Source organism: Coccomyxa subellipsoidea (genome assembly GCF_000258705.1).
Source record: "Coccomyxa subellipsoidea C-169, whole genome shotgun sequence".
Classification (NCBI taxonomy): Eukaryota; Viridiplantae; Chlorophyta; class Trebouxiophyceae; family Coccomyxaceae; genus Coccomyxa; species Coccomyxa subellipsoidea.
Genome location: NW_005178039.1, coordinates 1 through 25960, shown reverse-complemented (window position 1 = coordinate 25960; position 25960 = coordinate 1). Strand labels below are relative to the sequence as shown.

Genomic DNA, 25960 nt, shown 5'->3' with positions numbered 1-25960 from the left:
GTGCGGGCTTCAAGCTTGCCGGCAAGGCCCTAGCTGCACTAAATACCTCATTCGATTGTGAATATGCCTACATGACATACAGGGCATTAGCACGCCTGACAATAATGGCACGCATCCAAATTGGATCTGGATACAGCCAGCCCTGCGACAGATGAGTTGCAGCTGGCCACGAATGCGCATCCATGCTGCGCAGCGTTAGGTTGCCATCAGAATGAAATTGGTTGCACCACTTGGTGGTGAGACTTGTAAATCGGCAGCGACAAGACTCACCACAGAAGCAAGAGTGGTCAATGTCCACCCCCACAGAAGCTTCGTCAGAACCTCGCTCAAGAGACACCACACGGCTGGTAGAAGCAGACACCCAAGGATGTCTGTAAGTGTCATCTTGAGAAAGTCAGTGAATGCACTGGCCGGAAAGTATGATGGCGACAGCAAACTATGTGTTGGCAGGCGGCTCATATAGGCAGACGCAGTCGTAGACATTCCCACCAAAGAGTCTCTCTGCCAGGTGCTGGTTCTTGATCATCGCCAGCTTGAGCGACGCACACTTGAATTTGGACCTGCACATCAAAATCAGGATGTCAGACCTTGGGCCAAGAAGCGTGGCATTCATGTGTGCATTCCATGACAAGTTGAGGTAATCTGGCACTTGCAAGCTTGACATCCATAATCTAGAGGCTCTGGAATATTGATCTTCTCGGCCTGACTGACACCAAACGTGCAGAACATTCCAAATAAGAGCAAGTACTGTGACAGCACACATTTGCAATTGAGAGTGTAAACAAGCCGAACAATCTTGCTTGCGTTGCGTCACTGGAAGCAGAGCACTACATGATAAGAATGCTAGAACAGGTGCGGCTCGTCGCCAACCAAGCTTTTAGGAGCACAGAAAGTACAAGCTGCAGTACCTGTAATTGGTGTGGATTGCGCGGCCCATGCCCTCAACGACGACAAGATCTGTGCCCACAGTGGCGTCCGCGAGCGCCTCTGGCACTCGGCGCAGGTCGAGGCATGGGCTGCCCTGACCATTGCCGCACACGTACAGCCGCGCCTCCCTGACAAGGCAACCAGGCACATCAAGAATATCGTAATCAAGACAATTTCAAGGTATCTGCTGGAGCCGTCCATTCCTTGCCAGCTATCGTTCACACCATTGCAAGATTACATAGCAAGAGAACAAGGAGGTGCATCCTGACGGAACATCCCCTCACTTATTTTTCCCAAGTTGGAACATGCAAGACAAAGTGCTGATCCCCGCGATCTCTTGTAAGAAGTGCAAAGAGTAAAATGCAACACCCAAATGGTCAGGTGTTCAGCATTGCCGATGGCGAGGCAGGGCAGTGACCTGGTGCCAGGTGGCATCTGCGCGCGGCCGGGTGACTCATCGCGTCCGTGCTCGAGCGCAGCTGGGGAGCTGGCAGACAGCATGCCCTGCTCCATGAGGCGCCCTGAGGAGGGAACGCGTCTGCGCAGGCCCGGGTAGGACGGCACGCTGCTGCCACTCTCCCTCTCCGCCCGCTGCGCCGCCGCCCGCGCTGCCTGCAGCTCGCAGAGATACGAAACACTGGTTAAAGCGTCCTTTACAAACATAAATAGTCCGCAATAAGCACCATTGTCTGCTGCTTGCCGTGGAAATCAGCATTACATCTTGTCCTGTCGAGCAAGGCGGTAATCTAAGTTTCTCTTTGGGCTCCTGTTGGCACCAACTGAGAATTTCACCGCCAACGGAGGATCCGCCTTGCAGTTTTTGCTCGAGATCTATTGCCAGTTAGGCCAATGCCACATAGCTGCAGCAGCAACATCAAGCAGATCAGGGCTGGCAGCGCACCTTGATGACGGGGCAGACGGCGGCGACTTGATTGAGCAGGGCGCGCAGCTCCGGCGCGGTGATGTCATTGATTGCCGGCTGGCTGTTGGCGCACATGACCACCTCCGCGCCCATTCGCAGCAGCTCCCGCGCAAATGGGATCATCCCCAGCACTATGTCCGCGCCTGTCACCACAACAGTCATTCAAGCATTGATCTATCCGAGGAAAGCTTAGCAAGAACCACCTAAGCCTCCTCACAGCAACCATTGCAAGGCATGCTGCTTGCACCATCAAGTTGAGTTGAAAGGGTAAAAGTCTGTGCTGGCTTTCTCAATAAGCGCAAGCAGTGCAGTGTGGCCTCAGGAGAGGTGTCGTGGAAGGTGATAAGAATGTGAGGCATGCAGATATTTGGCGCCCGCCGGAAATATGAGGAAGAAGGCATGCCTGCATTATCGACGAACATGATGACTCGCCGGAAGGGCGAGCGGGGGACTGCGCTGGACTCGCCGAGCGTGTCGGAGCTGCTGGCACCAAACCAATTGGCTGCCAGGGCATCGAATGTGTCCACTCTCCACGGACGCCGAGACAACTTCGTCCTGGCTTCCCTGCACCGATCACCGCATGGAGTCACATGCTGCACTTCCTTGGCATCTCCCTTGCACAAATGGGATGCTTGAATCTGATTGGAAAATGTTGGCGCCGGTGCTTCTGTGCCGGCTGGTCTTCAGCGGTCTTTGCAATTCCTGGTCTTGTAATAGTGGATACTGGGTGAACAATGCCCTGTGAACGGGAGAGACTGGTCTGAAGTCTTACCCCAACAATCCAAGATACTTACAGGACGAGACAAAAGCAGGAACGAGCCACAACCAAATGCTCCGCCAAAAGAGATGCTCTGAAAGGGCACAGGGTCTGTCATGCGCGCACCGGTAGATCTCAAGGATGGTGCCGTTGTGGTAGAGGTCCACACAGGCCTTGGCGCCCCAGTCGAATATGTTGGCCGCGAGGCAGCCCTCTATCAGCGCTGTCAGCCGCGGCGCCGGCGCCATCCCATCCAGCTCTGTCAGCAGATCTGGAAGCACCTCCAGCGCTGCTGCATTCTCGCGTGCCTTGTCCAACCTGCAACACAACATTGCCGCCTTCAGGCAGCATCCGGCTTGCATCCTTTATACCCGCAGATCAGCCTTCCCAGGCTTTGCTCAGAGCAGCAGTGTACTGTTGCGGCAATGTCCTGCAAAAATCCTTTGCAATTAAACCAACCATCAATCTGCCCTGCATATCAAAGGCAACTACCAGAGCTCGGCACATAAAACTGCTTGGGAGTTAAGCAATCCCTCACATGACTTCACATGCTCGTAAGCAGTGCGTGAGTAAATATCAGCCCAGAAAAGTGAGATTCAGGGGCAGGGCAGCACCTGTAGACATCGGTGAAGCGGAACTCTCGCAGGCAGTCCTCGCGCATCTCCAGCAGGTCAGACAGGCCCAGCTGCCCGTACGCGCCCGGCTCGCTGCGCATCTTCACCAGGTGCGCCTCAAGCGCACGGCCAAAAGCCGCTGCCCGCCTCCGCCCATCTGCGCACGGATCAGGGTGACCATCAGCTGTGAGCATGCAGAGAAGATGCCTTGGTGATATGCACATCTCTACTGCGGAGATCGCAGCCTTGCATGTGTGTCCCATACATCATACATCAGCATGACACCTTTGCCACGAGTCCAGGCTATCCGATACATGCATTTCCGATGAGTGTGATCTGCATGTCTTTCACACCATCTGCAAATAATGCGCATTGCACTTCTTGGAGTGCTCTTCTTGTTTCAATGCCAGGCTGCCTGCATGCTAAGCAGGAACATCAGAGAGTGAATCCATTATAAATATGGGCGCAAGGCAAGGCGCGTACCGGGCTGGCCGTCACAGGCGGCCGCCTTTTCCACAACGGTGCCGACTTGGTCCAGGAGCACGCCCAGCCAGTAGTCCATCTCGGCGCGGTCGCCCCAGATGTCCAGCGTGTCCGGAGTGTAGTGCACCGCGTCCGCTAGCAGCGGGAAGGGCTCCCTGCGCGCACTAGCTCACCTCAACCAAATACCAAACCGAGAGATTTTGCAACCTCACAAGTGCATCGGTCACGCATGTGCATCCCAATATCATATGTGGGAGAAATTCTGGAGACCAAAGACAACACTAAAAATGGGAATTCTCACAAGTGACAGGAAATGGCTTTAATGTCCTCAGAACATTTTTATCAGGCCACGCTTGGCTCTGCACATGGAATGCTACCACAAAGCCTGCCGGGTCTCCTCTCAAGAGGCCCTGCACTGCAGCTGTCATTAATAAGAGCCCTGATAAGGAATACCAGTGGCGCACCTGGAGGGTGTGTAGTGCAGCACGCCCAGGTGCAGATTCATGCGCGGCATGGGGGATGATGAGGGCGAGGGGGACTCGGGAGCCAGGAAGTCTGAGCCGCTGCTGTCTCGTGACAGCCCCATGCCCGCCTGCGCCCTGCACAGCCCATACAGGGAAATACTTGTGACTGCAGGTGACTAAAAGGAATGTGTGTAATAGAATTGAATTGATGTAGCAAACAACTGCACATTCAGCCGATGTCAGAATGCGGAATTCGACCAGGGCAGTGCATGCTATCCGGCAAAGGACTAATGCTTCCCATGAGACACGTTCAAGATGCTTGTGACTACTACTCTCCTCCACCAACCGCGCTTGATGCGTGACTTCCTCAGCTGATCCTGCTGCTTTCTCGGCCACTAACGGCGCGGTAAAAGTAGCTGCGAAAGCAGCCAGACAACCAAGAGAAGTAATGGCATGTGCGGGATTGCTGGAAGAAAGAGCGCACAGATTTTGAGGGGCCGGAGCCAGCACAGAGCACACATACCGCAGCCCTTTGTGTGGTATAGTAGACAAAAGCATCCGCCCACCTGTCGCGTTCGGAGCGCGCAGCCTCGGTGGCTTGAGTGCCTAGGCGCACAAAGCGCTCCACCCAGTCGACCTTCTCAGCCACGTCGCTGAATGCCGGCCCATGGATCTCACCGCCAGAGTATGGCGCGCCCATGCTGAAGCGCTCCACAAAGTTCGCACGCACCTGATGAATGCCATAGCAAGCGTCACACCATGCCACCCACAAGTACTGTGTGAATGCAGATGTAGCGACTGACAGATGCCTTGGGTGGATAGGATCACAGTGAGTTACTGTATTCCCTGAAAAGAGTGGGTGCAAATGATCTACTCCATTAAGACTTGAACATGTTCTCACCAGCACATGGCAGTGCTGTATCAGTCATACTGCCAGCAGGATAGCTTGCAGCGCACCTTGCGAGGTTCGCGCGAGCCAGTGGACGCCTGGTTGGGTGGGGTCATGGGGTGGACCTTCAGGAACGCGCCCACAGCGCCTAAGAACCCCTCGTGCCTCAGAAATTTGGCCGACATGGAGCCCTGAAATGCAGACAGGCCCTTCAGGCAAACGTTTGATCTTCCAGGCTATACACTGGTACATGTTGCACCCTGCACGTGCCTTTAAGAGAGCTGCCTCTCTGAAGGTGCGTTGTTGGCCATCTTGCACATACATTCCCGCTGCAGAGTCCACTCCTGCGCTGACAGGGAAGAAATTATTGTCACCTTGGACCAGAAGCGGATGGCGTAGGAGATGGTCTCCATGGTGTAGGGGTGGCCGCGGATGTAGAATCCCCCAAAGAACACGCGCTGGATGCCATAAGCCTTGGCATTGAGGTAGGCCAGGTGGCTGATGTTGTAGGACACCATGCGCGTCAGTGCGACGGCGATGTCTGCCGGGTCATAGTCCTCCAGGTCCTTATTCTCGGCCACCACTTTGCCGAAGGAAGATGCGATGGTGCTGGCTGACAGCCCAATTGCGCTGTAGTCACGGTCTCCGTAGATGTCACCCACCAGCATGTCCACCTGCATACATCACTTCATGCGCGCTCACAACCTGCACATGCCCCCAAATGACTAATATCTTCTCCCTTCTACAGAAGGCGCCCAACAGACACAAGATTGTCCTGGCACTTTAGTACCTGGCACCCGCACACATGACTTGGCTGCTCAGGTGGCAGCATGAGGAGGTTTCCTGCAGTGATGCAAACCCACCTTGGAGTTGTCGCCACGGCTGCTCAGCTCAAGCATCTCGTCGAAGGAGCGGCACTTGGTGAGCAGGCGGCAGAGGCCCCAAAAGGTGCCCCCTCCCAGGGAGGACCCAGACACGCGCTCGTACTGGCCATCACCGTCCACTTTGAGCATACTCACTCCCGAGCCGATGTTCACCAGCAGATACGGGTAGAGGTCCTGATCAGCTGCACCCGGTGCACACATTTGATTAATGCATGAATTGTCTTGCCATAAGGGAGCTACATCACAATTCTGAACAATGCCCAAGGTTGTGGCATGCTGAAATTTGGAGGACCATTGCAAGCACAGGAGGCAAGGAGGGGAGCGCACTGTTGGAGGGCGCAAAGATGGTCTGGCTATTCTCGTACATGAAGGCCTCGTGGCGGATGGCCTTGAGCAGGAAGTTGGAGCCGCTGACCAGGCAGTCCATCTCATCCTCCTTCTCCAACAGCACCCCCAGCCGCTCCTGCAAGCATGCAATTCTTCTAAGGTTGCAGAACACGATATGATGATCCTTTCAAGTGGATAACACTTCCCAAACCCATGCAGGAGGTGTTTGTGCCTTGAGACGAAACATACTGCAGCTCTGGACAAGGCACTGTGCACACCTTTTATTTGTCGACATGCAACTCATATATGTTGGCAAGAAATGGCTCTCGCAACTTTTCCAACGAAAATGTGCATCTTGGAAACATCACATGCATGATGAAACTTGATCCATGAACACTGCAGCGGTGATAAAGAAGGTGCAGCAGCACCTCAAATTTGTCGGCATATTTGAAGGCGCCGCCGCCGGTGGCGACAATGCGCACGCGGCCGTCCGGCTCGCCCTTGCCGTTGTGGGTGCGGTGCAGCCCCTTGGCCTCAATGAAGTCGATGCAGTCGTCAATGCGCTGCGTCTCAAACTTCACAAAGTGGATCTTGCCTGCGCACACCACACAAGCTTGATAATCAGCATGCTGCTTGTGAGGACACCAGAAATGACACAAGAAATTTGTAAAATCCAACTTGTTTGTCCAGGAGACTCCCGATTGTCCCTTCTGAGAACAAGAATGCTTCCTGAATTGCACGAAGGAGCCTCACCTCCGGCCTGATTGCGTGTTTTGCCATTCTCCCAGCCCTCAGCCTGGGTGTCCTCAGGTGAGAAGTACACCAGCTTGATGAGGGAGCCTCCTATGTCTATGGCGATGTGGCTGATAAACTCTGCGTTTTGGTGAGGAAGCACAATGCTGGGTGCATCCCTTCGCTTTGGGTCTGCAGCAGATCAGTACCACCCCTCAAATTGGCACTCACACCATCGTTACAGTCACCCCTGGACCATAACATGCATGGGTGCACTCATTGCCTTCATACAGCGCCATCTCTTTGTGTCTCCAACACACCGAAGTCCACATGGATATAGCTGCAAACCTGTCTGCAAGCTGATGACTGCGTCGGTCAGATCCAGAGCAGCTGATCGCTTTGATGGTGAGCCAGGGGCGTCTGCTGCGCTATCTTGCAGCTGAACACCGCTGAAGGGCGAGCTTCCAGGTGGACAGGAAGCGGCTGAGGTGCCCTGCCAAGGAGGGTGAGCCATGGGTGAAGATCCAGATCAGCAAGCTCTCTGTCAATTGCAATTCAGACATGTAGAGATCGCCAATGCAGATTTGAGCACTACCCCAGCTTCACAAGAGGGGATGTGGTGCCCCACTGTGTAAGGACAGCCAACCGACATGAAGAGAGAGGGGTACCAACCTTCATAGGCGGCACCATACCGTCGCTCTCCATGATTTGCTAGGAATGTTTCCTCTTCTATAGTTGTTATTCGCTACATACGCCTCCCAGCTCAGAAAAGTCTCATGCACAGGCACATCTGCACATAGTCGCGTGGGAACAGGCAGACACACTTCATCAAAGGACCTGAATCGGGGTAGATACTGATGAATGTCTCGTATGTTCCAATTCCCGCTAAAATATTCTTGATTTTTAGCATTCCGAATACAAGACGCGTGTTTTCTGCAACAACTGAACTTTCGAGAAGCGCAGCACGAGCTCAAATCAAGTCTGACACCTGCCTAAGTGAGTCCCTATGAGTGTTTGCGGTGGCAATTGCACACAGGAGCATTAGATCCGACATGGAAATTCCTTACGTTGGAACGATGAGTCATGCTCAGCTGCAGGCCGCATGCCCAGGACATGATCAAGGAAGAATTCCACTCCACCAGCGACTGATGTCTACTGCAAAAATGTAGGCAGAAAATGTTGAACATCAGTCTAGGTTAGCTGGTCGACAGCTGGTATTCATTCTTGGTTTGATCAAGTCTGCATGGTGTGATCAGAAACTCCTTCTGGACGCAAGCTGGTATTTATCGATGCACAATCAAATATGGGCAACCTTAATCACTCTGTGACTCCTAATGCGACATTTGATGGGTCAGCGTAGCCAATTGGGGAAGCAGTGTTGATGGTTCAAGTCGAACAACATGCAGATCACAAGACGGAAGATCGACAATGTGAATAAGCCCTCAGCCGACGAAGAGCCTGAAGAGGTTGAAAAGGTTGACCTGCCCAAGGAAGAAGTGGCTGCAAAGAGAAGGGGTCTGTTCTCCATCTTCTATACACCTTGATGAGTGCTGAGCTGATCATCGTCCCTTGGAAATTACCACCTCCCCACATCACATGACGTGCAGCATGTTCGTGCGATGTACGACTACGTGCAAAGTACTGACGCTGAGCATTTGTGCATATTTCCAGGGATAAGATGGAGCCTGGTGCTCCCCTTCATTCTTTTGGGAGCAGTGGTGGGATTATTTGTGCCTTTGAGCACTCCAGGTGATCCACTGAAAATGCACAGTGTCTTTCTTGTTGCCCGTCCCCCAAAATGGCTTATTTTGACGCCCAGATGCCTACACACGCAAACACCTACGCGCCTTTATTATTATCTATTCAGGCGAGCCTCACGTGGTTGTAGCCCCCAGCTAAGCAATTATTTTTGGGGTCACAGTGGCCAATCATCCTGCAGTCCGCCCTTTCAAGGCAGAGCTGCTCTGCAAATTGGCCCAATTTCAAGGCGACTACGCCGACAGGATGCTGTGGGGGACATATCGACCTGGCCTCTACCTGGGTGTGCATTATGCTCCCACCATCTCTCCGAATTGTATGCCTTTCTGCACGCATGCACCATGCACGGTGCACTTTGCAAGATGCACGGAAGATACATGAAGTTGCTGAAGGCCAAAACTAGTGGGCGACCTGTGTGTGTACTTTACCTATGCAGGAATGCAGACAAGGCATCCCCGACCGCTTGTGGCGGGATTGATGTGGTTTGATCCTGACCAGCCCCAGCCTCTGGAGAAGATTCGGCACCTTGCGCAGGAGCGGGATGGTGCGACTCCAATCTTTGTTGGCTTGTGTGGCTTGTCAGGCCAGAAGAGCCACCTCCAGCACTTTACTTTAAGCTGAACTCAATGTATGCTTCTCTATGTGGTCAATCATCAACGGGATCAATGATGCTCATCCTGCCTCTTGTTCTCGGCAAAAAAAATTACTCTTTGAGGCTTCGCAACAAAACGCATTAAGCACTGCATCGGTGTGATGATCTGATGTGGAGTGCATCGTGCTGCCTTCAGGACTGCAGAAGTATGGGTGGGAAGCACATGATGGGGAGTCTTTTGGGAGGCAGGAACTGTATGATGGCAATGTGCACCTGACCACTTCCTTTGCAAAGAAATTCTGCGAGGTGGGGACATAACTAGTACGGCTGGTGGATTTGGGCATGCAATTAGAAAGGTGCATCTGCAAGGGACACTTCAATTTCACATGAGTTCACATGACAGAAGGGTGCTGTCTGCAGGGTTGTACTGGTGGGGATTGGGCACTGAAAGTGGGCGCCAAGGCTATCAATGATAGCCTCTCAGAGGCTCCTCAGCGGATATCTCTCCTCTTTTACATTGCCGATGCACGGGTGAGATGGCCGTTGTAAACTGCACAGCTGAACTTGCACTCAAGAAAGTTCCATGATTGCTCTGTCCTTCAGTTGTGTGATATGGGGTGCCTGCCAACATCTTCCATCCTGTGGCACCTTGATCACCTCGACGACAGTCTTTGTCATGTTTTCTATGACTGGACATCCAGGTGAACAGCACCAGCGTATCAATGTGATTTTGCTGGAAGAGCATGCGAATGCAAGGTGTGCTCACAGGCGGGGATTTCCACATTGAACGTCCTACCTGACGGACTGCCTTCTGGGGCGGACATGCAATTGGCGGCAGGGGAGAGTGAAGTGGTTGGAAGCTGGGCTCTGCACATGCACGATGTTTCGGGCAAAGGTCCGGTCAAGTACCATGCACCACTGCATGTGCGCAATTGCCTATCTGGGGATACCAGCGATGCAAGATCTCTTCTCTTACTGCTGCCATGTGGCCCTGCAGGGAGGAACACCGCCAAGTTGAGGCACTTAGGGGCGCAGACAGCGCACTTTCACAATCTTACCACGACTCTGGTTGATGAGCTGGCAGAGTCTGTCACAGTTGAGGTGCCAGCGAAGCGGCGTGGAGGCAGCAACGGGAAAAGGGAACGCCACCAGCTGAGCGACACTGTAGATGCTGTCCCCAACCTGGCTGTCTTCCAGGTCACCGCAGAATTGCCACTCTCACTGGACTTTGTTTTCACTGGGTCATTACCACCCAGCTCTCAGGTAAGTTTCCTCTATCCTTACTTCTTTAATTGCCCAGAACAATCAAAGTTCAAGAGCAGCATTCATCCATTTTCTCGCTGGCAAGCCATCCATCTTTTGGTTGTCAAAGTGCTCAAGCGACACTTGAGGTTGACGGACATTTCATGTACGAAATCTTCACTTTGAATGTGTCCACAGGGCGTATCTCAGATGCTCGGCACGGCCGCGTCAGGATTGTGGAGGTCACTAGGCTCATTGAGGCGGTCTTTGCCATACTGTATAACTGATCTGCCAGTCTCAATTGCAAAGGAGCCTCTCCTGCAGCGTGTGGCTGCTTTGTCTGGTAAGTGCCAATTCCCATTGCTTGGACTGTGCAATATTTGTACCTCGCTTACATTTTGCAGTCTCCTTGTTGTATTCAGATGCCCTGCGCATGTGCATACAGCAATTTGGTGGTGTGCATGCAGACATTTGCATGGTCCCCTTTTGCAACTTTTGTGCAGGGAGCAGGCTGACACAGCTTCTAAGGGAGCGTGAGGATGCTTTTGACGCTCGCTTCAGGAAGACTTTTGGATCCTTCACTTCCGGAGCACCTGCAGGTCGGTGGCCTTCAGTTACTTGTGACCCAATTATTGTTCATTAGGCACGCCTATCCTGGTGGCAAGGGGAAGATTGCATCACCGTGTCCGTCTTTAGGCCTTGCACTATTTTCTTTGCTGTTTATTGTTGCAGGGGCACTCATTGTTTGTATGGGTTTATTGGGTACTTCTTGTCTGCATTCTAAACTATACCTTGTCATGAAAGCAATCCCTGAGCTGTGTTTAGTGAGCAACCTTCTGAGAAATACCCAACCAGAGCGTTTTGCCTAGGGAAATTTGACGAAATACTGTTTTGGTTGCAGGCACGGATGTTGTGAGCAAGGCGGCCCTTAGCAACACCCTTGGCGGCATAGGCTATTTTTTCGGATCTTCAGAGGTAAAGTTGCCAGATCAGGGCAACAAGATTGTGAGATCGTGGCCTGCCGCCCTGTTCACTGCTGTGCCCAGCCGCTCCTTCTTCCCCCGTGGCTTCATATGGGACGAGGGCTTTCACCAAGTATGCTCTTTGCCCCAATACCTTGCATACATCTTGTAAACATCGGCATGCTGTACTGCAATGCCTACAAGGAAGTTAGTGATGAAGGTGTTTCAGATGTAACTTGATGATGCACTTCACCCAAAGATAAATAGAGCAACTGCCAAGGATCAAGTACAGAGTGAGTTGCAATAAACCTGCTATCCTACATCTGAATGACGAGCCTATATGAAATCTCTGTGATTGCAGCTCCTGATCAGGCGCTGGAATGAGCGGCTGAGTCGGGACATTCTGGGGCACTGGCTGGACCTCTTGTCGGAAGAAGGGTGGATCGCGCGGGAGCAGGTGACCTTCTAGATGTAGAATCTCAGGGAATCCTCTGACAGTGCAGATTCGTAGTGACTTTCAAAGCGTAACTTACATGGGTAGTTTGCTGTTTTTCCTACAGCGAGGTGCTCATAAATAAAAAGTCCTGATCCAAACACAGAAAGGCAGAAGTTGTGCAATCCTTCTGATATCATGCTACGCTCCCTAAAATAGAATGTCATGCAGATATTAGGAGAGGAGGCCAGAGCGCGCGTACCGGCAGATTTCATTGTGCAGAGCCCGGACGTGGCAAACCCGCCGACTCTGTTCCTGTCACTGGCCGACATGGCTCGGCGCATCGCGCAAAGTGGGGTCAATTGGGACAATGCTGGAAGTAGGGAGGATTTGGAGTTCCTCACTGCAGGTGCGTGCAAGCCCTGCCCATGCAAGAAACTGGACAGAGAAGCCGGCACACCATGGCAACATCTAGTGCAGTCTTGGACATGGGCAGGTCGGCCGAATAGCAGAGAGAGAGGGACTTATCTGGCGTTGAGTGTGGGAATCTCTTCTCAGCCCCTCTGCCTATAAAAAGGGATTGTAGCTTCTGTGATATTGCAACTGAAAAGAAGATGCTTAAATGGACGACTTGCAACTGGAAGTTTGGATTTAAACGCACTCCTGCAGCTAAAGATTCCTTTTAAGGCGCTAAGACGACTACCTGGATGTGTGATACAGCCTATCCCCGCATGGAGGCATGGTTTAAATGGTTCCAGCGGACCCAAGCCGGGCAGCTGCCGGGAACCTTCCGCTGGCGTGGGCGGGGCACTGCGCCGGAATGGGACACCGAGCTCAACAGGAAGACCTTTGCTTCAGGTGCAGAATCTTCCTGTCATCCTGATCACCTGCCAAGGAAGAAAGCTGCACAAGCAGCGGCTGCCCCAGCTGTTTATGGTTCCTGGTTTGGCACTGGAGACCCACTGCAATTACTGATGATGACTGTCTTTAGGACTGGATGACTACCCGCGCTCCAGTCACCCCTCCGACGCCGAGCGCCATGTGGACCTGTACTGCTGGATGACACTTGCCTCGCGTGCGCTTGCCTCTATAGGCTCCACAATAGGTGTCACGGCTGATAAGGTGAGGGCTGCGCTGCCCCTGTGTGCGGACCGAGCTATTTTCCTGCTGTCAGCTGGTTTTAAACCGCCTTCGTTGTTCCTGCTTGATGCCCTGTACTTCAGATCCTCCCCGACACTTTTCTGTTGTGAACCTAGTGTTGAGGTTAGCACACAGTTGCGCTCTTCCTGCTTGAGCTCTGCGGGATCTGTCACTCCGTGATAAATGCGCAAGAGGTCTTTTAGCATTGCTGAATTCTGTTTCTGTATGCAGGTGGCGCCCATTCGGAAGGTGCACACGCAGCTGTCTGATGTGGCGTTCCTGGATCGCATGCACCTGGACTTGGGAGCACAGCAGTATCGGGATTGGGGCAACCACACCGAGGCGGTGGACATGCAGGCCCGTTCCTCAACCAAACTCCATGCCATGCTGTCCTTTCCTGCTATAGTTGGAACCTCTTTTGATGCGCCTTTTGATGGTGCAGGAGAGCACAATAAAATTAAACCAGCAGCAAATGCTGTCTGTGCCTCTCTCCCGCAATATTAGCTTCAGCTGCTGGCTGCTGTGAAATTTGGGACACCAGTGAGTATCTATTGGTAATCCAGGCGCGTAATCCATGATAAGGTACCAGCCCCCTGACGAGCACGTGCTGAATTCCAGTGGGCGGAGATGCGCACTCCTGAGGGGTATGTGGTGAGGAGAACGTATGTGAGGATGGTTGGCCAGCCGGGACCTTTGCCACAATTTGTGCCTCACTTTGGGTGCGCTCCTCTCGTCAAATTCCTCATGCCTGAGAATATTGGACCTGATCTATATCCCGACCAAAAATTTGCCTTGTCGCACTCACTTTCAATGGATGGGCACTACGGCTGGTGAGTTTTGAGGCCACAACCATACAGCACCAGAGGTACTTACTAAAGGATCAGGCATGCTTGCATATATGGAAGTTACTGCAGGACATCAGGACCTATGCGGCATTCAACCGGTGGGTTGGTGCGCAGGTATGTGGGCCTATTCCCGCTGTTGCTGCGCATGCTGCCGGGTGACAGCCGCCAGCTGGGCGCCATGCTGGCGCAGCTGCGCGATGAGAGCCAGCTGTGGACGGCGGCCGGGCTGCGCTCGCTGAGCAAAGCCAGCTCGCTGTACAACAAGTACAACACCGAGCATGATGCGCCCTACTGGCGCGCGCCCATCTGGCTCAACGTCAACTACCTCGCCCTTGCAGCCCTCAAGCACTACTCCCGGGTGCGAATAAAGAAGAACAAAGCACAAATGTTGCCTCAAAGGACTTCTTAAACCTTACGTTAGACCTGGTCTGACTGACAAGCTGTCCCAAGTTGCGTTGTCAATGGGTGGCATTGGGCTGCTGCCTTGCCATCTGGCGGCAATTGTGGTGGCAATGATGGCAACTTCTTGGGAACTGTAAGGCCTGATTTTCTGCATCAAATATTGGAAGAGGTGATGTTCACTGTGTCTGCATGCCTTCATTTGTCGGCAGGTGCCAGGAGAGTCGAGGGAGCTGGCGGGGCGGATACATGATGAGCTGCGCGAGAACATCCTGCGGAATCTGGTGGAGCAGTATAACAAGACCGGCTACCTGTGGGAGAATTACAGGGATGAAAACGGTCGTGGCCAGGGGTCTCACCCTTTCACTGGATGGACTGCTCTGGTTGTGCTGATTGCAGGAGAGACCTACTTTGACATTTGACTTCTTGATTGCGGCAGTTCATGGTCTATATAGGCTTGGATAGGCTTGTCAATTGTGCGATGGGGAGGAGCCTGGTTGCACCACATGCGAGTCACACTTGTAACGAAATCCTTCACGTGGAGCAGGTTTCTCCACATTGACAGACTTTGTGCTGGTGGCACCGTCAAGTGCATGTACTATATTTTCTCAAAGCTGTATTTGCCTCGTGGGAAAGCCCGGCATAGGCAGCATATTAGCATTATGTAATGCATTACTGAAACTAACCGACATCACTTATTCCACAGCACTGCATTCCATCTTTTACTTAGGGCATGCCATGCACACCCCAGGGCCTCTCAATTGACTGCTATTCTCTGATAGAGAGAGCAGGCACCTAGACATGTCTGGATGGATACATCATATGGAGACCATCATTCACCACGTGATCTGAGGGGCAATGTAATACCAAAGCTATCCCTCTTATCAAGAACTTAGCTTTGAACACTATTTTCAATCAAACCCTGCAAGAAATGTCAGCCGAGAGGCACTTGCACTGTCAAGCATTTACATGAAGATGAGTCAATTTGAGGAAGCAAAATACAACATGGACATTCAACACCAACAAAGTGGCTATTTCAGAATGAAAAGCACAACAATGTCAATATAAATCACAGCATGTATAGAAAGAGCGTGCGTCTGTATATGCACGCATGGGGAAGCCTCGGTTAAAACAAGCTATCTACGGACCTACATAAGTTGGTTATTGACACCTCACTCCCTGATTGTCCAATTTCCTCTCTACACGAGTGCATTCCGTTAGGTATAATGCTTAAGCTGCATTGCTCCTTTGATGCAATGGGCCCCCATCCAGTCACTGGCCCACAGTGTGTATAAACCAGAACATCATATTGGTGCAATGATTGGTGCAATCAGCCATAATCACATGATGTCGCAGCACGCGCATGCCTGGGCTTTCTGAGCTGGGCTATTTTGCTCAGCTGGTCCATTTGTCATATCCCCCAGCTTTGGGGTGACCTGCGTGCATGCGTCTACTTTGCTGCTGGAGGCATTCGCTTCCAAGTTTGTGGTGTTGCCTTCTTGATTAGGTTTTGTCAGCCCCGACTCAGCAACTCCCATAACCCCTGCCTTGGTTTCGCTGGGAGCAGACAGCTCCTCAGCCACCTTCAACGCCTCATCTGCACCCATTAAATCAGGTGTCAAATTCTGCTGAATGCAAATTCACTTATGCTGTTGATGTCAGAAACCACTTACACACTTTATGCTGAATTAGCAAAGCGCACTTTAGCATATTCTTCTTGCAACACTCACATGCAGACACAGAGGTTCTTCCTTGACTAATTTGGGTGAGCCCTGGTTTGTGACCATGACTGAAATGAGCTGGCGCTGGCTTGAGACTGACACCCAACAAGCACCAGTAGTTCAGTTGCTTTCGGCTTCCTGTCAGCGCTGCAACAGAAGGTACACAAATCGCACCTCCTGCAAAGGTGCCGTCCTCTGCATTGTCCTCAATGGGCACATCATTGCCGACCCAGCCTTTTTCCAGATCTGTCAGTTTGGGTTTGGGCTTGGCGCTGCGCGGCCGCCCGCCGCTGCGGCCACCGGAGCTGCTGCCGCTCTGAGACGAGCGCTCCGGCGTTGCTCGGGGCACGTACCGCTGCTTCCGCGTCTCCGGCGCTGCCGTGCCGCTTGCCTGCGCGCCTGCGCGCGGCTTGGGTATGCGCGACTCGCCCAGTGGTGATGCGCTCCTGCACAACCATTGCAATGCTTCGTTGAAGATAGAACGACTCAATGGCAGCTTTGGGAGAGCGCTTTGTCAACTGTTAAGAATTTGTCAGCAAAGCTACCGATGCATGCCTGTGCAAATGCACCTCAGAAAGGGGTCTAAATGTAGGCCAACTTTCTGCACTACATTAAGGCTCATGCAGGTTCCAACCTTGAATGCTCAACTTGAAAGTTGAAGACCCAAAATAAGGAGGACACCACAGCATGTAGATATTGTTGCTTACCTGTTCAGTGATGATGCACCGGGTGTCATTACGCGCTTGGGGCTGGGAGGGATCGCCCCGGGAGATGGCAATTTTGATGGGCTGTTGCCTTTTGCACTGCCCGCGTTTGCACCAAACCCATTTGTCCTGCGAGACACACAGTAGGTATGTTTAAAATTTGTACACATTCAGCGTTTCATCTGACCTGGATGTAGTGGGCCAAAAACTTGCTGCAATCAAAGTACAAGTTTTCGGGCAATTCCAGCGTTTTTTGAACAGCTTCATGGTCCACAGCACAACCACACAGGTGAGCACTGTCAGTCTGGCAAAGGGCCACAGCTATTTTGCCTAAGCCGAACCAGTAAGAGACGCACGATGAAGCGGCTGGAGACTTTGCGAGTGGGGAGCGGGGGATCTTGGAGTCTCCCCAGCGATCAGCAGCAGGCAGCACAGACAGGCGCGGTGGAGAAGGTGTGAAGGACTCCAGAGCTCCCAGTGTGCCTGGATTAGATGTCTTGATCTCCGGCATACTAGCCTGCCCCTCCTTTGGCTGCACTGGTCCATCTGCATTGCTGCCAACGCCTCTTCTACCCCTATGTAGAGTAGCAAACCCCAGTCCAGTAAGCCCCAAATAACAAACCATTAGACAGTTCGGGATGCAGGGGAGCAAACCAAATATAAGCTGCAAATACGGATCCACGTAGGACAGCCTTATACTGTGGTGCAAGGTGACCGTTAAGTGAAGGGACTCTCCAATAAAAATGCTGAAAGATGCAAAGCTTAAGCAATTTCGTAAACCATGCTAGCTTGCATTATGCTGGTAGACTGAGTCGATAAAGCGCTGCCACACCACTGCGCCTGGGCCACTGGCGCGCTACCAGCAGGTTCTGGTGAGGATATGCTGCGTTTCCTCCTCTCCACGGCTGGCTGCAAATCTGCCCTTGCATGGTTGGATAGCCTGCAACATTCTGGTTTTTTTCAGAAAAGACGCTGCGAAAGGAGTACATGATCCATAAAGCCAGATTTGCAGAACAGGCCTACTCTGCCTGATTTGACCAAATCCCGCACCTTTCAGAAGGAGCCGATGACAGAATGGCATCGCGAGGGTTCCTGAAATTTTCTCCTGGCTCAACAGACCCCTTCGGTCTCTCTTCAGGCGCCTCAGACGGCGAAGCCACAAGCCTGCAGAAACCCGAATATAAGCTGTACTCTCATCCAGAAGTTAATGGGTACAGGAATAGCAATCAACCATGGTGATGGTTTTGGCAGTGCAAAGTCGTTTACCATTCATCTTCCGCAAGCCCTCCTGTCTCCAGTGTGAGCAAGCTGTCTTGAAGCGCGGAAGGCTCTTGTGTTTCAGCGCCATCAGACGTCTCAGCTGCACATCGAAAGTGAAACGCTAAAACTTAAAGATACTATTGTGCTATCATCGTATGGACTGCAAGGCTCAAGAGCGTGCAACTAAGAATATTCATGTTGCTATATGCACAGGTATCGTAGAATGGATCGGCTGAAACGGTGCAGGGTGACAGGGTGGACAGGGTTGAGAAGCGCACTTCCAAGTCTTAAAACATCGTCCAACTGGAGCTCGTTGGTGTCCAGGAGAAAACTTGTGTCTCCATCTTGAAAGGAATCGTGGAAGGATTTCTCAATCGCATCGCTGTTCGAGCGCTGCAAATCCATCTGTAAGTATTACGGTTGCCAAAAGCAACCGGTTGCACCACCGCCAAAGTCTGGATCCGTTCTTTTTAGGTGACTGCCCAAACAGGGCACTTTTAATGAGCCGTCACTTCTGATAAAGTAAGGGATGCAGTTCTCAATGTTCAACAAGATACCAAATTGGCTCCATCACGATCTATATGATGACAACAAGTGGGGTCAAGCCACAGCTGACGGCCAACATTTCAACGCGGTTGGGCATAAACTTTCAAATATTAGAGCTTATTTGATCTACAAAGCATCTTTTGCATCGGTTCGTTTCAATCAACTCGTCACACGAATTTCTCTTTGGTCGACGGCGTTGAGGAGCCCAGTCATTGCTGAGTCAGCTCACCCAGTCCCACATCTTGTTGCACTGTCTCGATCGTTGCGAAAACCAGAACAATATCAAATTTTTTGTTGTTTCAGCATCCATACCCCAGCCCTGGTGCAGCCAAGCTTGATTTTTCGTCAGGTTGAGATGCAGAGTCAGGTGCGCGATCTATCCACACAATATTCATGTGAATGCCTTCAGTTGCAACAGGACGAATGCAGGAAATGCCAGAATCAGAAAATTGTGATTTCTGTTCCACAGGCACTGAGGCAGCCTTGCTTCCAACCTCTCTCAGCATCGAGAAGGGAACATGCCAGTGGAAGGCTTAGCTGCGTGAAGGTCCTGGCAGCCAAGCAATACAGCACGATAAGAGAGAAGTGAGTGGGATGGTAGCCCTATCCCTGGGTATTGTGCGCAGAATGCAATCTTCTATGTTGCCTGCCAAAGGGATGGTTGCAGGTTTGCTCACAGATTCTTGCCCTGCCCTCAGGCCTCGCGCTCGTGGATTTGTTCAGGAGGACAATTCTGGCAAATCCAACATCTTTGGCGTCGAGGTGAGATGCAATCAAGGACTCATACTTCAGTTTGGTTTGTGACCAGTATGGACAACGGCCACTTCTTTCTAGACACTTGCTAGTGCTCTCAGAGGGCAGTGCTGTCCCCTAACACCGGCATGTGTGGATTACGGCAGCCGCGCAGCCTCTACACCAGCAGTCCTACGGCGGACCGGGCTGCCAGGCAGGGACTGGGAGGCCAGCAAGGATTGATTGTGGTGGCAGTCTGCATTGCTGTGATCGCCGCTGTCACATTCCTCGGGAAGGAGGGACCCCAGACGCTGGCTCAGGTACGTACTCTCCTTGTCGATGGCTCGCACGCCATAGTTGCAGATCTGAAAACATTTGCAAAGCTGCATGTCACGGACAGACCCAACTGCTGTGGTTTCCCCATATGCTTCTGTTACTTGAACATTGATCAGAGCAAGACGAGCAAAACGTCAGCAAAATTGACGGACAGTTCGGTTTGTCACTTGTTGCCACATGCCTTGGTAGAAAGCTTGTTTGATTGTATGTATGTGTTGGCTTTCCCTGCAGGTTTCTGCCGTAGCGGATAGCAGGGACTCGCTGAGCGCTTTGGCAGCCTCCATCAAGGCTTCCATTTAGGAGAGAAATATGATTCCATGTCATTCCTAAACTCTGTCATGGGAGTGGAAGTGCTGTTGACCGCCTGTATGGCACATGTCAGCTGCAGCATGCACCCCAGAACTGCAGGGTCAGACTTTCTGACTTTACGTACAACATGCAGCACTGTGAAATTTTTTGTCTGTGTCCAACCCGTGACTGCTTCTGATATTGGCCAATGAAGGTCCTCAATTTGTCTTGGGGTATAAATCTTGCAGATGAAGCATGCAGCTACTGGTGTGCACTGCTGGCAGCTGCATGGCTTTGCCGATTTCACCATATGGTATTCGATGAGCCATCGCAATCATGAAGATTGGCAACCACCTGTAATCTTGCTATTCCCAATGATCCACTCTGTTCCAGCATCTGCACCTTTGAAAATGCACAAGATATTAAAGCTTTTCTGCTCTTCATAGTCATTGCTCATAACTCTGCACAGTGTGCTATATGGTACTGGATATACATTGTATTATAATTACATGGAAAATCGACCATCACAGAACTGTCCCAAACTGCACCCATAGAGCAGGCACAACACACTGAGACTCCTTAATTAAAAAAAAAATCCTGGTGACCTCCAACACATAGAAACAGGCTGAAAATGTCAGCATGTGTTCCGCACGTGCTGGGTAGGGGTAATTACTATACTAACGGGGTCGGACACGCCGGGCAATTGCGCGGCCCGCTCTGCGATGCAATGAGAGAAATTGAAAAAGGCGCTTAATCTCAGTCCAGAAGCATTCCGCACGCCCGCGCCCGTGCAAATGGAAGTTTTCTATACCTGAGAAGAGCTTGTGGGTGTCCGTGCTCGTCAGTGTGGACGGTAGCGGGTGGAGTGGACCCCTTGTACAGGTTCACGTCATCCTCATTAGCGATTTCTGGCACACTGGAGCCCCAATCTCTGACATCAGCTACAGCGGACGGAAGATATACTTTAAATATTACTCTCTGCCCGTGGTCTTCGAGATTCAGGCAGTATCCTGGAGGTGGGGCAGCCTGAAGCGATCACCCGGGTAAGCGATGTTGTGCACTAAGTGGCTCTGCAAGGCGAGATTCTCGATGTACATCATGAGGCATCGAATATGTCATTCTAAAGTGCCAAAATCCAGCCTGAGACCAACTCAAAGCTCGATTGTCTAGACAGGATCATACTTTTCTGCCTCAAGATCTAGGCCTTCTGAACGCACACACAACGATATCTTTGTGCCTCTCCTCAGGTTGCAAGTTTCTCGTAGCTATAATATGCTGTATGCATGAGGACTACTGGTGCTTGCAGGGCCTATGGACAGCAGTCAGCCAGCCATGTCCTTCAGGGACATCTTACATCTACCTGCAGATCAGCAAGAGCTTGTCCGTCAGAATCTTCTGCATACTGCTTTTGTTCAATCAGTATCCAGCCTGAACAGCTACGCAAATGCAGCCAATGATGACGTGCAGCTGCCTGTGGAAGGCCACCGGGGGAGCATCCCTGAACCGCCTCTTCTACCCATGCGCATGGCGGAAGAGCTGCAACGTGAGCCCATCGACAGTCTGATGCGCTTTGATTTGGCCCAGGAGTGGTTTTCAAGCAGCAGCTCAGCTCAGCAACAGGGGCCACGCAGGTCAGCAAGACACAACATTGTGGAGGGGGAAGCCTCAGCCTCAGTACATGAACCAGCTGGTCAGGAACGACTATCAGAATCAGAAGCGCCGCATGCACAACAGAGACTCTTAGAAGATGCTCAGAGAGCATTCCGGGCAGCAGCAGAGAGTCTCATGGCTGACAGCCATATCAGCGCACAACATCACGCACTTGTATGTGCCATGTACAGCAGCGCTCCCGATGATGGTGTGAAAGCCGAAGCGGCAGCTTTTATAGACTACCTGGTGAGCCAGCTGCAAACCATGATACCCCCATCCTTCAGCAGCAGCTATTCATGGGGTGATCATGCAGCAGCGTTCCACAGATTTAGCACAGAGCAGGATCTCTTCGACCGGTGGCAGCAGGCGCTGCTTGGCTGTGGTGTAACTGAACCCCCACCAACAGCCGTGCTGCGGGAGGCCTTGCAGTATGCCATTTCTCGTGTCTACAGACAGCTTCGCGGCGCAGCCTCCAATGAGCACCCTGCAGGGTCCCACCCTGTGAAGGATCCAGATCCAATAGAGCGTCAGAAGGTACGCATCTGTAGCCCTTTAAAAAGCTCAGCTTTGACATTGTGTTTTGTCCTGCGTGCGTTCCCTGCCTGACCAGCTTCGCCTAACATATGTGTTAAGATTGTGTGAATGGCTTCTGATGAATAGCTCCTGACATGTGGTTGTCTGCGCTTACAGGTGTATTATATTGCAGGCTACATTGTCATCCAGCTTCTCGTCACAGAGCACCGCAAGGCCAAGAAAGATCCACACAGGGCGTTTCGCATTGATTGGGACTACATGCAGGCTTTGGAGCAGCTGACGGTGAAACGGCGCAATGATAGGACCTTGCCCGAGGGAGATATCCCTGAAGAAGGCAGCAGGTGGCAGCGGGCAAGTCACTTACACCGCAATCAAAGATTTTTGCAATGTCCAAACAATTTAGTTCTACAGCACTGTTGCATCTCTACTGTTGCATCTCTACTGTGTAGCTTCACAATATTTGCACTCACATTTATTCCTCCCATGCAGGAGATAGATCGCGGAGGGCTCACCTACGCAACCACAGACTTCTGGCTGTGGATGATGGATGTGGAGTCAATCTTCCGGCAGCTCGTCAATATTGAGTCTGTGTCTGCTGAATGCGTCAATGCGGCCCGAGGTGTCCTGCTTGGCAGAACTGAACTCCGGTCCCAACTTCTTGATTGCATCTTCAAAAAGTTTGCAGCACACTTGGAAGCTGAGGGAGTTGATATTGCAGAGCTGGGTTTGAGCAGATCAGATTTGGTGGCCTCTGTCAACCGTATTTTTGTTGACATCATTCAAATATACATCAAAATCAGAGCCAAAGCCTTTGGAAAAGTAGTCAAGCGGCGGCTACTACAAGTCAGGAACACCGACGCCTTCAGGACCCAACAGAAGAATAGGGAGGGCAGCAAGGGCAAAGGTGTGCATGCAACAGGGGCTAGAAGTAAAAGGAAGATTGGGGTAGAGAAGCTGCAGCTCAGTAGGGATTTGATAGAAAAGCTCCAGAGCCGAGAAGCAGTGCATGGGTATTTGCAGCATGAAATTATCCGCTGTTCCGTCGGTGGACTTGGTGATTGCTCTGCCAGCGCAAGGCCGCTCGATCATCTTGAGAAGAATGTACTGCGGGGTATACTAGCCATGTACTCAGCAGATGGTGTGGCCCCGGCAGTCATTACACAAAAGGGTGGCTCAACAGGTCTTAAGAAGGACATCCTCAACTTGTGTTACAGTACCATTCAGAGCCAGGCTGCATGCATATATGATCTGCAGCCATTGCTTCGAACATTAAAATGATCACAATTTTAAATGACACAGCAGCAATGCAGTGCAACAGCACCCTATCCAATGTAATGATATCCGTGATCGCGAGCAAGTCTCCCCTTCATGCTTTAACCCCCTTCCCTTTGCATGTCATCTTGCCTAAATGTCAGAACTGAGAGACATGGCTTGCTGCCTCTTGGAGGCTTTGCGCTTAGGCTTGGGCAACGTATAAGCGCCCCTCTGATGCTCCACAGACATGAGATTTCCTAATTGGGTCGCTCTAACTCATTCTGCAAGCTGCAAAGCATTGGGGTTTCTGTTGGGTCCCCCTGCACTCCGCAGCTCGCTGAACTCATGCTCTGCGTCGTTGCTTGTGAAATCTTTCCCTCGCAAGTAAAATTTTGTCTCTGGGAATTGCGCAAAGAATTCCCGAACGAAGCCCACAAAGCCGCGGGTTGCCAGATGCATGTCCATATAAGTTGTAATAGGAATAAAAAGCTGCCTCACCTGCAAATATAGTTGGAAGCTATGAGACATGAGGTGCCACAAGGTACATGCATTGCATTGTGAAACTCACAAGCGACGAATAACTATGCAGCATTGATACCTGATTGCTTCAAATTTGAAAAGCTATAGATGACGCACCTTGCGGCAGTCCTGGTACCAGTATGAAAACCATGCTAGTGCAGCCTCAATCCTTCCTAGAAGAGACTGCCAGTCAGAGTCAATCATCAGCTTTTTCCCATCAAAAAAGGCGTCCCACAGAGTTGCGCATGCTTTTAAATAGGCAGCCGTGCCCTGAACGTACTCGTGGCAGGAACGGTCTTTCAACCGCAGAACAGCCGCGGACATTGCAAAGCTGAGCACTGTGGTGGCTGGAGACACCTGGGAAGCATATCCATGCATGCAATTCATATAATCAAAATTTTGTAACATGTGTAATAGATCTCACATTTCTGGTTGTGGGGTAAAAGCTTTCTTCACCTTCATTTTTGCAAATGTGTCTGGATAGACGGCCTCGCGGGTAAGATAATGCTCTCCAATGATATCACGTGCATCGTCTGCCTTGAAAACTGACTCCACCACTGCCGAGCTGAATTTGTGACCCAGCCAGACCATCTGTCTCTCTTTGATCAGAAAGCTCGTCAGCAGAGCATTCCGCAACTTTTGCGGCAAAGCAGCGCTCTGAGTCAAGTCATGCATGCCTTACTAAGTGAAGTATCCCCTCAGGTGCTTCACATGCAGTGCAAGAAATTCAGGTCCTTCCTTGAAACTGTTGATGTCCTCACCTTCATGAGGTGTGGGAAGTCTGACAGGATAAACATCTTGCGGCCTGTAAATCTGTTCATGATGAACACTGGCATGTCGGCCGGGTCCTCCCCCTGGAATCCAGTCCAAACCTTCTGCAGAGTCCTGTTCTCACTGGCGCCATCGCACAGTAAAACAACCGTTGACAAGCCTCTCACATGCAGAGCCTCAACTACCTCCTGAATTGCCTCAAATAATCGGAACCCGGAGGCGATCCTGCAATCAGTACAGGAACCCTTCAACTGTGACGTTCTCTGAGGTCAGCTGCCAATACCAAGCTAAGCATTATTTCTACAGCTTGTTTTCGAGATTGAAAGTAAAGCCAGACCTGTAGGTGTAATAAGCAACAAAGTGCTTCCACTTCGCGCAGACCGACTTCGCCACAAAGGCCAAAGCGCGGTTTGCCAGTAGCAAATTCCCACCATCGCCCTCTCTCTCCTGCGCCATCTCCATGTCCATTTCATCCGCAAGACCAACCAGGTTCATGCTCGCTTGCTCCCACGCCAGGCCCTCCTGTATCACACAAGCCACAAATTCACAGAGAAAAGAATGCATAGCATGCAGCAGTGGAACACTCAGATTGCATGCTGCTTTTAAAAACACTTAAGAGCACTGAGCAAGAACTGAATTAGGGAAATTATGACTTCAATTGCAATTAAATTACTTCCACAAGCCACAAGAATGACACCTGTATGTGCAGCTCGTCAAATTGCAACATGATATGGCGCTGCTCTGCTTCTAGCAGGCTGGCATCTGCACCCTATATTTAGGGTGTAGGGCTCAGGGTTCAGGGTTTAGGGTTTAGGGTTTAGGGTTTAGGGTTTAGGCTCAGGGTTCAGGGTTCAGGGTTTAGGGTTTAGGGTTCAGGGTTTAGGGTTCAGGGTTCAGGGTTCAGGGTTCAGGGTTCAGGGTTCAGGGTTCAGGGTTCAGGGTTCAGGGTTCAGGGTTTAGGGTTTAGGGTTCAGGTTTAGGGTTTAGGGTTTAGGGTTTAGGGTTTAGGGTTTAGGGTTTAGGGTTTAGGGTTTAGGGTTTAGGGTTTAGGGTTTAGGGTTTAGGGTTTAGGGTTTAGGGTTTAGGGTTTAGGGTTTAGGGTTTAGGGTTTAGGGTTTAGGGTTTAGGGTTTAGGGTTTAGGGTTTAGGGTTTAGGGTTTAGGGTTTAGGGTTTAGGGTTTAGGGTTTAGGGTTTAGGGTTTAGGGTTTAGGGTTTAGGGTTTAGGGTTTAGGGTTTAGGGTTTAGGGTTTAGGGTTTAGGGTTTAGGGTTTAGG

At 51.4% G+C, this 25960-nt stretch overlaps 5 protein-coding genes across 5 annotated transcripts; 2 read left to right on the top strand and 3 right to left on the bottom strand.

Moving 5' to 3' along the window:
- Nucleotides 1-436: 436 nt before the first annotated feature.
- COCSUDRAFT_52729 (fumble-domain-containing protein) lies at nucleotides 437-7990 on the bottom strand (the record flags this gene model as incomplete). Its single annotated transcript, XM_005649469.1, has 17 exons — nucleotides 7672-7990; nucleotides 7348-7492; nucleotides 7021-7191; nucleotides 6696-6862; nucleotides 6268-6403; nucleotides 5920-6122; nucleotides 5431-5730; nucleotides 5125-5247; nucleotides 4734-4897; nucleotides 4168-4302; nucleotides 3704-3858; nucleotides 3221-3377; nucleotides 2733-2924; nucleotides 2253-2413; nucleotides 1829-1992; nucleotides 909-1051; nucleotides 437-560 (listed from the first exon to the last, which is right to left on the bottom strand). The coding sequence occupies exons 1-17, from the start codon at nucleotides 7702-7704 to the stop codon at nucleotides 437-439; spliced, it is 2673 nt and encodes an 890-aa protein (XP_005649526.1). The 5' UTR covers nucleotides 7705-7990.
- Nucleotides 7991-9234: 1244 nt separating this feature from the next.
- Nucleotides 9235-14911, top strand: COCSUDRAFT_65044 (glycoside hydrolase; the record flags this gene model as incomplete). Its single annotated transcript, XM_005649468.1, has 15 exons — nucleotides 9235-9301; nucleotides 9546-9655; nucleotides 10118-10244; nucleotides 10347-10612; nucleotides 10790-10934; nucleotides 11095-11190; nucleotides 11493-11686; nucleotides 11915-12010; nucleotides 12218-12395; nucleotides 12707-12844; nucleotides 12978-13108; nucleotides 13358-13471; nucleotides 13745-13845; nucleotides 14086-14329; nucleotides 14583-14911. The coding sequence occupies 15 exons, from the start codon at nucleotides 9235-9237 to the stop codon at nucleotides 14790-14792; spliced, it is 2217 nt and encodes a 738-aa protein (XP_005649525.1). The 3' UTR covers nucleotides 14793-14911.
- A 799-nt stretch (nucleotides 14912-15710) lies between these two features.
- COCSUDRAFT_61236 (hypothetical protein) lies at nucleotides 15711-17306 on the bottom strand (the record flags this gene model as incomplete). The annotated part of the gene is made up of 4 exons (XM_005649467.1): nucleotides 15711-15967; nucleotides 16266-16537; nucleotides 16799-16924; nucleotides 17152-17306. 4 exons carry the CDS (start codon nucleotides 17304-17306, stop codon nucleotides 15711-15713), a joined length of 810 nt encoding a protein of 269 aa, XP_005649524.1.
- Nucleotides 17307-18877: 1571 nt separating this feature from the next.
- Nucleotides 18878-20330, top strand: COCSUDRAFT_52726 (hypothetical protein). The gene is made up of 5 exons (XM_005649466.1): nucleotides 18878-18968; nucleotides 19071-19186; nucleotides 19300-19363; nucleotides 19501-19653; nucleotides 19901-20330. The coding sequence occupies exons 1-5, from the start codon at nucleotides 18957-18959 to the stop codon at nucleotides 19967-19969; spliced, it is 414 nt and encodes a 137-aa protein (XP_005649523.1). The 5' UTR covers nucleotides 18878-18956; the 3' UTR covers nucleotides 19970-20330.
- A 3341-nt stretch (nucleotides 20331-23671) lies between these two features.
- Nucleotides 23672-25207, bottom strand: COCSUDRAFT_40352 (hypothetical protein; the record flags this gene model as incomplete). The annotated part of the gene is made up of 5 exons (XM_005649465.1): nucleotides 23672-23893; nucleotides 24032-24271; nucleotides 24676-24768; nucleotides 24853-24910; nucleotides 25023-25207. Coding segments are annotated over 5 exons (798 nt in total), but the record flags the coding sequence as incomplete, so codon positions are not given.
- Between the last annotated feature and the right edge of the window lie 753 nt (nucleotides 25208-25960).

Bases quoted from the DNA above. Each gene is read 5' to 3' on its own strand.
- COCSUDRAFT_52726 (XM_005649466.1), top strand. The intron at 19,187-19,299 runs GTGAGTGGGATG...CCCTGCCCTCAG, and splicing joins TACAGCACGATAAGAGAGAA to GCCTCGCGCTCGTGGATTTG. The intron at 19,364-19,500 runs GTGAGATGCAAT...GGATTACGGCAG, and splicing joins CCAACATCTTTGGCGTCGAG to CCGCGCAGCCTCTACACCAG.